At 39.6% G+C, this 12021-nt stretch overlaps 1 protein-coding gene across 1 annotated transcript in view; it reads left to right on the forward strand.

Annotated features, from left to right (window-relative positions):
* Nucleotides 1–224: 224 nt before the first annotated feature.
* The window catches only part of C1H1orf146 (chromosome 1 C1orf146 homolog), a 52560-nt gene continuing 40763 nt past the window's right edge, over nucleotides 225–12021 (forward strand). Inside the window, exons 1-2 of the mRNA XM_057549577.1 lie at nucleotides 225–299; nucleotides 1547–1703. Of these exons, the coding sequence (XP_057405560.1) occupies nucleotides 225–299; nucleotides 1547–1703 (232 nt within the window). The remainder of the gene's footprint in view (nucleotides 300–1546; nucleotides 1704–12021) is intronic.

Raw genomic sequence — 12021 nt, forward strand, 5'->3', positions numbered from 1 at the left:
TCAAATTGTCACAAATCTCTAAAAAGATTTCCAATATATTTATTGAAAAAAGTTCATGTATAAATGGACCCATGCAGTTCAAGGGTCAACTGTATAGCCAGAGAAGAAAAGAGGTCCAAGGATTGCACTTGGGGTGCTTTCAAGAGGTTGGGTATTGAGGGAAAAACAATAATGGATGTTGCAAAGTAGCCTGTGAGGTTAGAGGAAAACCATAAGAGCATGGTATGGGAAAGCCAAAGGAGAACGTGTTTCCAAGAGGAGGAAGTGATCAACTGCAACAAATGATTCTGATTGACCAAGTAAAATTAGTATTGAAAACTGCTGAATTTAGCAAGGACCTTTACGAGAGCAATTCCTGCGGCATGGTGGAAATTTTAAAAAGCCTAATTGGTTTTTAAGAAAAAGCTGTAGAGGTAGGGATGTAGCCTAGACAACTTAGGTTTGAACCCCAGCCCTTTTCTCACTAGCTATATCATCATGCCCAATAACTTAATCTCTATGAGCTCCAGTTTTCCCATTTTTAAAATGAGAATAACATAAATTTTATAGCATCTGTGGAGAATATTAATAGAATCATGTATGTAAAGCAGCTGGTATAGTACCTGGTACAGAGTAGGTTCTCAATAAGATTAGTTTTCCTTTCCCTCCTTATTCTGGTGAGCTGCCCAGAACTTCAGTACCCTCCCCAGAATGGACCCTTCTTTGCACTTGCCAGGTTCCCTACCACAACTGGAGTCTCTGCTCTCAATCCAGCCAAGTCTCCTTGTAGTATCACAGTTGGAGAGGGAACTGCTGTCCTGCACTCAGCCCACTGAGACCCTCCGCTGCTTAATCTTGGATGTCTCCCCTACCCCTTTGCTATTAGCCTGCTCTGAAACGTGAGGACCTTCCAAGGAGAGTCCTCCGGCCCACACCAGCTGCTGACTCAATTCCTTGAGCTCTCAGACCCAGAAGGTGTGGATCCAGCCAGGTCCTGACTCTTGTAGTAAGTCTTGCCGTGCCTTAACAAACTGTCCAGAGGCAGCAAAAGAGTGCACCGAATTTTAATATCAGTTATAGGAAGCTCCACACTTACAAAAGGACTGCCTTGGAATAATTAATCCACATTACAAGTGTGCACCAAAGGACTTTTTCCTGAAGCACTCTCCCCCATATTTTATAAAGTAAGACACAAATAGTTTTGTATTCTAGCCATTAGGCTCTAGGCAAATGGTGGCTTTTTTATTTTTGAATTTTTACAATTGTGAGCACCATTGCCTAATAACTTGCTGAGCTTCAGTTAGGTCTGAAAAAAATGGGAGTCCCAAGAGGAAATACAAAGGCCTCTATAAGTTACATATACGGCCATTAATGAAAATGTATTTTTTCCATAATTTGGATAAACCAGAGGTCACCTTGATTTTATGTTCACAGTGGTACTACAAGAATTGAGCCTAAATGTAAGAAAATTGTGAAAAATCAACTGCAGGCAACTCAATCTAACATGAAAAATCCCTCGGCTTTTTCTTAATCCCTTACCGGTTGGTGCAAATTTTACGCTCTAAAGAGCGGGGCACGCCGGGCTGTGGTTCGCGGGGTCTGCGGCTGCGCAGAAGCCCTGCGAGCAGAGGGGGCGGAGGCGGCAGAGCGCAGAGAACACGCCTGGGTCCGCTTCTCGTGGAAGGCTCTGGACGTGTGGGAGCAGCGGAGCTGTCCTCGATCAGGTGTGTTTGCAGGCTTGGGGATGAGGCTGCCGAGAACGTGGTTCTTAGCGTTTTTCTTTCTTGGTTCTTTTCCAGTGTGGTTTTTCCTCACACGAGCCGAGATCAGATCTTTACCTCAGGGCTTTGGCGGTTGAGAAAGGATCCTCCCCAGCCTTTTCTTCCTTTGGGAATCGTGTGGAAAGGGGTTTTCTTGGGGTTTTCATGTAGGATTGTAGAACTGCCTCCTTTTCCGAAGCTCTGTCTTCCACCCCCCCGGATTTATATTTGACTTTGGGCGGTGTTCGTAACCTCTTCCCTCCTCCCACTCCCGAGAGCGGGAGAAAGTCCTAAAAAGAATAAAAGGGGCCGTGAAAACCACTGTAGGCCAGACTCTCACTTGACGACGGAGGAGACTGAGCGGGTTAGCGATGTACAGGAGGTTATTGTGCAATGTTAAATTTATTTAAATTTGAAAACTTGGGAAAGACAAAACCGTAATGACAGAAGCCCAGAATATTAGGGCCTTGGACCTGGCAAAGGCGTTAAGAGGCAATTGGGTCCAACCTGATTTTCAGATGAGGGAACGGGCCACCTGGAGGTGTGGTGAGTGGCTCACAATCAACGATGAGTGGGGCTTGGTTGCTAGTCTAGGAGCGTTTCCCCAGAGAGACTGAGGAAACCTTGCTGCCTCAGCCCTGTTTATCTGTGTTCTCAGTCGTTAATCGTACGCTTCTAGGGGTCTGCGACCCCAATTCCTTTCTCACTTATTAGTGCATAAAATTAGTTAACCTTATAAGTTTACTTAAATTAGTTAAAATTGTTTATTAAACCTGTATAGAGGGTTGTGAGGATTTAATGACTATACAGATATCCCTCGGAGATATTGCAGGGTTTGGTTCCAGGCCTTAGCAATAAAGCGAGTCACGTGAAGTTTTTTGTTTCCTGGTGCATATTAAAGTTATTTCATACTATACTGTAGTCTATTAAATGTGCAATAGCATTTTGTATCTAAAAAAATAATGTATGTACTTTAATTTTAAAGTAGTTTTTCAAAAGCTAATCATAGTCTGGGCTTCCCTGGTGGCACAGTGGTTAAGAATCCGCCTGCCAATGCAGGGGACACGGGTTCGAGCCCTGGTCCGGGAAAATTCCCACATGCCGCGGAGCAACTAAGCCTGTGTGCCACAACTACTGAGCCTGCTCTCTAGAGCCCGCAAGCCACAACTACTGAGCCCGCATGCCACAACTACTGAAGCCCATGAGCCTAGAGCCCATGCTCCGCAGCAAGATGAGCCACCGCAATGAGAAGACCATGCACCACAACGAAGAGTAGTCCCCACTCACCGCAGCTAGAGAAAGCCCGTGCGCAGTAACGAAGACCCAAGGCAGCCAAAAATAAATAAATAAAATAAATTTATTTGAAAAAAAAAGCTAATCATAGTCTGACAAGGCAGGGTTGCCACAAACCTTCAATTTGTCAAAAAAATCAAAACAAACAAAACCACAGTATCTGCAAATCACAATAAAGGGAAGCAAAATAAAACAAGGTTTGCTTGTATGTTTTGTGGATGTATTATCAGGTGGATTGTCATTAGCTAGACAGTAAATTAAGTTGTATGGGAGGAAATAAAAATTTCAGTCCTTCCCCCAGACAGCCACTTACTCATTCAGAAACAAAGTTTGAGTATCTACTTTGTGCCAGGTGTTGGAGGTACAGTATTGGATAAAACAGGTGTCTCTGCTCTCTTAGAGCTATTAACTTGTCATTCATTCATTCATGCAATGAATGAGGAAATTACAGAGCAGCTGGTTTCAACCCAGCAGGGAGAATTTTCTAATTATTAGAATTGTTCAAAAGGAGAATAAAATTGCCTTAGGAAATATTAGCTCACCATCACTGAAAGTTACTTTCACTTGGATTAGTTGGTTTCTAAATTTTGCTTTAAACTAATTTTGTATTAAGTAACATGGAGATTATAAATTTGGTTGACATTGAGATTATGATTTAGGGGAAATGAACTACGTTTATAAATAATTTTATTGGGCAAAATATGAGAAGTGCTTAACAGAGGTGTTGTAAGGTGGATTCTGAGGAAGGAGAGGTCTCATTTAGTTTGAGGGAGACAGAGATAGTTTCTTGCACCAGGCAGAATTTCTAATGGGACTTGAAGGAGAGGTAGGATTTTTTTTTAAATAAACTTTATTTTTTAGAACAGTTTTAGATTTACAGAAAACTTGAGATTCCACTTCACATTCCACTGCAATGTGAAGCCCATGCAACACAACGAGGAGTAGCCCCTGCTCGCTGCAACTAGAGAAAGCCCATGCGCAGCAACAAAGACCCAATGAAGCCAAAAATAAATAAATAAATTTATTTTAAAAAAAGAAAATTTAAACAAAAGTATGAGGAATAAAGTAAAAAACAAAAATGCTTCTATGAACATTCTTATACAAGTCTCCTAGTACACATTGCATGCATTTCTTTTGAGTATGCATTTGGGATTGGAATTGCTGGGTTATAATTTATGTGTATTTTCAACTTTAATAGATAATGCCTGTCAAGAACTGTGAAAGGTCTTTTTACTCTACTTGCAACCTAACAAGCTAACCTATTACTGTTTTATTAATGCTGGCAGAAGATAAAAGATGCCTGGATCAGAAACAAAAGATTTTTAAAATTTTGTGACAAAAACAGTAACCAAAGTTTCAGGTTCTTGTTGGTTCCTCTGGCCCCCAAATTCCGCAGGGGTGTGGGAATAACATAAGTAAACCTAGGTGAATGTACATTCAATTGGTTGTGTTAACAGAGAGAAACACTGAAGGGAAGAACACTTGTTAATTAGTAGTAACAAGCCTGCTTGCCTCATTCCTCAATGTTGTTTACTGAAAGTGAAAAATGGCCCAGATAAAGAGTAATCAGGGGCTTATATTTACACACCCAGCAAAAACATGCAGGCACTAAAGGCCCCTCACAGATTATCTACCCCAATAATGCCTAATCATCTTCCAAAATGGTTATATCAATTTGCACTCTACACATGTGTAAGAGTCCTTGTTGCTTCATATCCTTACCAGTTATTTTTTTTAATTCTAAGTTTTGTCATTCTAATGCAGCCATTCTCAACAGGAGTTCTATGAGAGAATTAAACCTGTAGAACGTGGTTTGAGTGATTATTCTCAATTCTACCAAAGTTGGTAGGTGACTAGTACCATTCTAGATGTGTAGAAGAAAAGTAAAGTCATATCATGGATGTCTTAGGGAGGGCTTGGCAAACTACGGCCCATGAGCCAAATCTGGCCCTCCACACTTGGAGCCAAGAATAGTTCTGGTTCAAGTGACTGGAAAAAAATCAAAGAAAAATAATACTTGTGACACATGAACATTATATTAACTTTATATCTCAGTGTCCATAAATAAAGTTTTAAGAAATATAGCCATGTTCATTTGTTTACTTATTATCTGTAGCTGCTTTCACACTACAATTGCAGAGTTGAGTCACTGCAACAGAGACTGTATGACCCACAAAGTCTAAAATATTTACTCTCCAGCCTTTTACAAAAAAAGCTTGCTGACCCCTGTCTTAGGGCATTAGAGTTTCATATCCCAGAACCCTAATTAAGAAGGCTGTCATGCATACAAAATGATATCTCCTTGTGGTCTTAATTTGCATGTAATTTATCTTTTTGAGTGTGATGTAAATAAAGTGAGTATTTAAAAGGTAAGTAGAATTTTGGCAGGCAGAGATCAGGGTGGTTGTTTCAGATGGAAGAAAATAGCATGGCATGGTAGTGAGGTGAGAAAGTATAGGGTTTCTTTGGTTTAATGGGCAGGACTGACTATATAATTTGCAGGCCCAGTGTGAAATGAAAACATAGGACCTCTTGTTTAAAAATTAACATTTTCAAGACAGCAGTAGGAGGATAATAGCAATAAGCCAAGTACAGGATCCTTTTAAGTGTGGAGCCTTGTGTGATTCCACAGATTGCATGTCAGTGAAGCTGCCCGTGTTAGTGGGAAGTAATTCTGGAAAGGAAACGTGGCATCAGTCTTTGGGGAGAGGAGCTTGAATGCTAGGCTAAAGAATTTGGATTTGATTTCTTAAGCCTTAGGGAGCCATTAAAGTTTTCTGAACAGAACAGTAATCTATGGGCTTCCCTGGTGGCACAGTGGTTAAGAATCCGCCTGCCAATGCAGGCAACATGGGTTTGAGCCCTGGTCCAGGAAGATGCCACATGCAGCGGAGCAACTAAGCCCGTGCGCCACAACTACTGAAGCCCACGCACCTAGAGCCCGTGCTCCGCAACAAGAGAAGCCACTGCAATGAGAAGCCTGCACACCACAGCGAAGAGTAGCTCCCGCTCGCTGCAGCTAGAGAAAGCCTGCACGCAACAATGAAGACCCAATGCAGCCAAAAATAAATAAATTTTAAAAAAAAGAAGAGTAATCTAGTTATAAATCAAGTTTTAGGAAAATTATTTGGGAAGAGTTTGTAGAATAGATTTGAAAGGAGGCAATACCAGTTAGGAGGTAAATACAGTGGCTCAGGCAAGAGGTAATAAACATGGTACTAATTGAAAAAGGAAGGGGAAAAAGGAATAGATCTAGCATTGGACTCATTCCCTTTTTTTTTTCTTTTCCTTTTATTGTGGAAAGAACAGTTAATATAGATCTACCCTTTTAATAAAATTTTAAGTATATATTATTGTTGACTATAGGTACAATGTTGTACAGCAGATCTCTAGAGCTTATTCACTCATAGAAGAAAATTACCTGATCTAATAAAGGCCATATATGACAAGCCCACAGCTAATATCATACTCAAATGTGAAAAAGTGAAAAAATTTTCCTCTAAGATCAGGAACAAGGCAGATATGCCCACTTTCACCGTTTCTATTCAGCATAGTACCAGAAGTCCTGGCCAGATCAGTTAGGCAAGAAAAAGAAATAAAAGGCATCCAAACTGGAAAGAAAGAGGTAAAACTGTCCCTGTTTGCAGATGACATGATCCCATAAAAAAACTGTTAGAACTAATAAATCAATTCAACAAAGTTGCAGAATACAAAATCAACATACAAAAATCAGTTGCATTTCTATATAGGAACAGCAAACTATATGAAAAGGAAATTAGGAAAATAATCCCATTTACAAAAGCACCAAAAAGAATAAAATACTTAGGAATACACTTAACTAAGGAGGTGAAAGACTTGTACACTGAAAACTACAAAACATTGATGAAAGAAGACACAAATAAATGGAAAGACATCTTGTGTCCATGGATTGGAAGACTTAATACTGTTAACATGTCCTTTCTGCCCAAAGTGAACCCATCTTCACTCTGTAGGTGTATATGACCTTTGCCACCATCCTCTCTCAGCCTGAATTTCCTAAAGTGTAAAATTATATAAATACTTTCTTTGCCTTTTCACATTTGTTGTTCAAAACCCAGCCAAAACTGAAGTTCAGTGCGAAATTTCTTGTGTTTTCCTTTGAGCATTCCTTGTAAGATATATATATTTAAATATGGGTATATACACATTCTCATTCCATTTCTAACTGATCTTTTGTTTTGTGATAGTTATGTCTCTACTCTGAGCAGCCTTTAATTTTATTATCAAGTTTGAATCACTTCAGTTTCCTCTCTCTCCTCTTGTCTCCTCAAACTGCCTCTGCTGGAAGGAAAAGCCTGGTTTGTGGATGGCAATTAAATCAAATAAAATGTTTATAAACTATCTACTGTGGACTAGTATGGAAGAAGATCAAAAATTGAAATATCATTAGAGAAGGCTTCATGGAAATGCTGAGGCATAATCTAAACTACAACATAACCATAGGATTTGAACATTCTAAGAGGAGTGAAAATAATAGACATGAAATTCTGTTACTTATAAACATAGGCCAGCTTTCCTTTTACTACTTTGAGCACCCAAACATTCTCTTTAAAAAAATTAAAATTGAGTTCAGACTTCTGGCCTCTAGAACTTTAAAAGAACAAATTTCCATTGTTTTAAGCTGCTAAGTTTGTGGTAATTTGTTAGGAAACTAACACAAGTCTACTTCACAGTCTTTTGTGATTAATTTTTGCTATTTTTAAAATTTGTTACTTGTTAATTGTTTTTGTTAGCTGTTTTTCTTTCAATGAATGTTTTGCAGACATCAGAGCAAAATTATATATTTAAAATGTGATAGGCAGAGTCAAGATGGCAGCTGGGAAGACAGGAGTTCGTGTCTCCCCACAACTAGGGTGACTGCCAGACGCTGGTGGGGGACCTCGATGCCTAAGCAGACAGGAGGAACCCCCAAGCGAACCAGTAGGACGTGGGGGGACTGAGGTGGGAGGAGAAGTGGTGGCCAGACAGGACCAGCGCCCCTGAGGGGTGGCTGGGAGGGGGGAGGGGTTCCCATGCCTGGAGAGACCCTTGGGGGCTCGGATCGGGGGGGAGCATTTCCCCTGCCCAGTCAGCCCAGGAAGCCTGCCCGGCTCTCAGTCCTATGCCCTCAGAGGCCCCCTCCAGGCTGCATTGGCCTTGGGGGCGTAGGAGGGAGGCCAGGGGAGAACAGGAGAGGCAGGTAGGAGGGGCCCTCCAGAAGGAGCAGGAGAGGCTCAGAAGGCATTTGCCCAGCCCTCAAGCCCAGGAAGCCTTCCAGGCTCCCAGTCTGGATCCACTGCCCTCTGAGAGCAGAGGCCTGACCCCCTTCTGTTGAGCCTAAGCCCCACCCCACACCATCCCCAGGGCCTTTTCCAGCCCTGTGGGTCTGAAGCATAGGCCCGCATGCCTAAACCACACCCCTGCCTAAGCCCCGCCCTACAGCCAAGGCCTTTTCGGCTTTTTTTTTTTTCCTCCTTTTTACTATTGTGGTTCTGTTTTACCTTCTGGTTGTTGTTTCATCTCTATTTTTATTTTTGTATTCTTTCTAACATATCTGTTAGTTTCCTAGTCTAATTTTATTTTTGCTCTTTGTTATTGTTCTCCATTTTTTTCTTTTTTTTTTCTTTTTTTTGCCACCCTGCACAGATTGTGGGATCTTGGTTCATGAGCCAGGGGTCGGGTCGAAGCTCCTGCAGTGGGAGCTCTGAGTCCCAACCACTGGACTAACAGAGAATCTCAGACCCCAGGGAATATTCATCGGAATGAGGTCTCTCAGAGGTCCTCATCTTGGCACAAAGACCCAGCTCTACCCAAAAGCCTACAAACTCCAGTGTTGGAAGCCTCAGGCCAAACAACCAGTAAGACAGGAACACGATCCCACCAATCAAAAAAAAAATAAGATGGCAAAAATATATGTCACAGATGAAGGAGCAAGGTAAAAACCTACAAGTCCAAATAAATAAAGAGGAAATAGGCAATCTACCTGAAAAAGAATTCAGAGTAATGATAGTAAAGATGATCCAGAATCTCGGAAATAGAATGGAGGCACGGATTCAGAAAATACAAGAAATGTTTAACAGAGATCTAGAAGAACTAAAGAACAAACAGATGAACAGTACAATAACTGAAATGAAAAATACACTAGAAGGAATCAGTAACAGAATAACTGAGGAAGAAGAATGAGTAAGTGAGCTGGAAGACAGAATGGTGGAAAAAATTGCCATGGAGCAGAATAAAGGGGAAAAAAATGAAAAGAATTGAAGACAATCTCAGAGACCTCTGGGACAACACTAAATCACCAACATTTGAATTAGAGGGCTCCCAGAAGAAGAAGAGAAAAAGAAAAGGTCTGAGAAAATATTTGAAGAGATTATAGTGGAAAACTTCCCTAACATGGGAAAGGAAATAGTCACCCAAGTCCAGGAAGTGCAGAGGGTCCCATACAGGATAAACCCTAGGATAAACACACCAAGACACATATTAATCAAACTAACAAAAATTAAATTCAAAGAAGAAATATTAAAAGCAGTAAGGGAAAAACAAAAAATAACATACAAAGGAATACCCATAAGGTTATCAGCTGATTTTTCAGCAGAAACTCTGCAGGACAGAAGAGAGTGGCAGGATATACTTAAAGTGATGAAAGAGAAAAACCTACAACCAAGATTACTCTACCCAGAAAGGATCTCATTCAGATTCGATGGAGAAATCAAAAGACTTTCAGACAAGCAAAATCTAAGAGAATTCAGCACCACCAAACAAGCTCTACAACAAATGCTAAAGAAACTTCTCTTGGCGGGAAACACAAGAGAAGAAAAAAACCCACAAAAACAAACCCAAAACAATTAAGAAAATGGTAATAGGAACATACATATTGATAATAACTTTGAATGTAAATGGATTAAATGCCCCAACCAAAAGACACAGACTGGCAGAATGGATATAAAAACAAGACCCATATATATGCTGTCTGCAAGAGACCCACTTCAGACCTAGGGACACATACAGACTGAAAGTGAAGGGATGGAAAAAGATATTCCATGCAAATGGAAAACAAAAGAAAGCTGGAGTAGCAATACTTGTATCAGATAAAATAAACTTTAAAATAAAGACTGTTACAAGAGATAAGGAGGGACACTACATAATGATCAAGGGATCAATCCAAGAAGAAGATATAACAATTATAAATGTTTATGCACCCAACATAGGAGCACCTCAATACATAAGGCAAACGCTAACCATGAAAGGGGAAATTGACAGTAACACAGTAATAGTAGGGGACTTTAACACCCCACTTACACCAATGGACAGATCATCCAAAATGAAAATAAATAAGGAAACACAAGCTTTAAATGACACAATAGAGCAGATAGATTTAATTGGTATTTATAGAACATTCCACCAAAAAGTGGCAGAATACACTTTCTTAAGTGCACATGGAACATTCTCCAGGATAGATCACATCTTGGGTCACAAATCAAGCCTCGGAAAATTTAAGAAAATTGAAATCGTATCAAGCATCTTATCGGACCACAACACTATGAGATTGGAAATCAGTTACAGGAAAAAAACTGTAAAAACACAAATACATGAATGCTAAACAGTGAGCTACTAAATAACCAAGAGATCAGTGAAGAAATCAAAGAAGAAATTTAAAAACGCATAGAAACAAATGACAACGAAAACACAACAACTCAAAACCTATGGGACGCAGCAAAAACAGTTCTAAGAAGGTAGTTTATAGCAATTCAATCTCACCTCAAGAACCAAGAAAATCTCAAATAAACAATGTAACCCTACACCTAAAGCAACTAGAGGAAGAAGAACAAAGAAAACCAAAGTCAGTAGAAGGAAAGAAATCATAAAGATCAGAGCAGAAATAAATGAAATAGAAACAAAGAAAACAGTAGCAAAGATCAATAAAACTAAAAGTTGGTTCTTTGAGAACATGAACAAAATTGATAAACCCTTAGCCAGACTCATCAAGAAAAAAAGGGAGAGGATGCAAATCAATATAATTAGAAATGAAAAAGGAGGAATCACAACTGACACCACAGAAATACAGAGGATTGTAAGAGACTACTACAAACAACTATATGCCAATAAAGTGGACAACCACGAAGAAATGGACAAGTTCTTGGAAAGGTACAATTTTCCAAGACTGAACCAGGAAGAATTAGAAAATATAAACAGACCTATCACAAGTAATGAAATTGAAATTGTAATTTTAAATCTTCAAACAAACAAAAATCTAGGACCAGGTGACTTCACACGTGAATTCTATCAAACATTTAGAGAAGAGCTAACACCCATCCTTCTCAAACTCTTCCAAAAAATTGCAGAGGGAGGAACACTCCCAAGTTTGTTCTGTGAAACCACCATCACCCTGATACCAAAACCAGAAAAAGATATCACAAAAAAAGAAAATTATAGACCAATATCATTGATGAACATAGATGCAAAAATCCTCAACAAAATACTAGCAAACAGAATCCAACAACGTATTAAAAGGATCATACACTATGATCAAGTGGGATTTATCCCAGGAATGCAAGGATTCTTAAATATACGCAAATCAATCAATGTGATACACCATATTAACAAATTGAAGAATAAAAACCATATGATCATCTCAATAGATGCAGAAAAAGCTTTTGTCAAAATTCAACACCCATTTATGATAAAAAAAAACTCTCCAGAAAATGGACATAGAGGGAACCTAGCTCAACATAGTAAAGGCCATATATGACAAAACCACAGCCAACATCATACTCAATGGTGAAAAACTGAAAGCATTTCCACTAAGATCAGGAACAAGACAAGGATGCCCACTCTCGCCACTCTCATTCAACATAGTTTTGGAAGCCCTAGCCACAGCAGTCAGAGAAGAAAAAGAAAAGGAATACAAATTGGAAAAGAAGAAGTAAAGCTGTCACTGTTTGCAGATGACATGAAACTATACGTAGAAAAC

This window comes from Balaenoptera acutorostrata, chromosome 1 (genome assembly GCF_949987535.1).
Source record: "Balaenoptera acutorostrata chromosome 1, mBalAcu1.1, whole genome shotgun sequence".
Lineage (NCBI taxonomy): Eukaryota > Metazoa > Chordata > Mammalia > Artiodactyla > Balaenopteridae > Balaenoptera > Balaenoptera acutorostrata.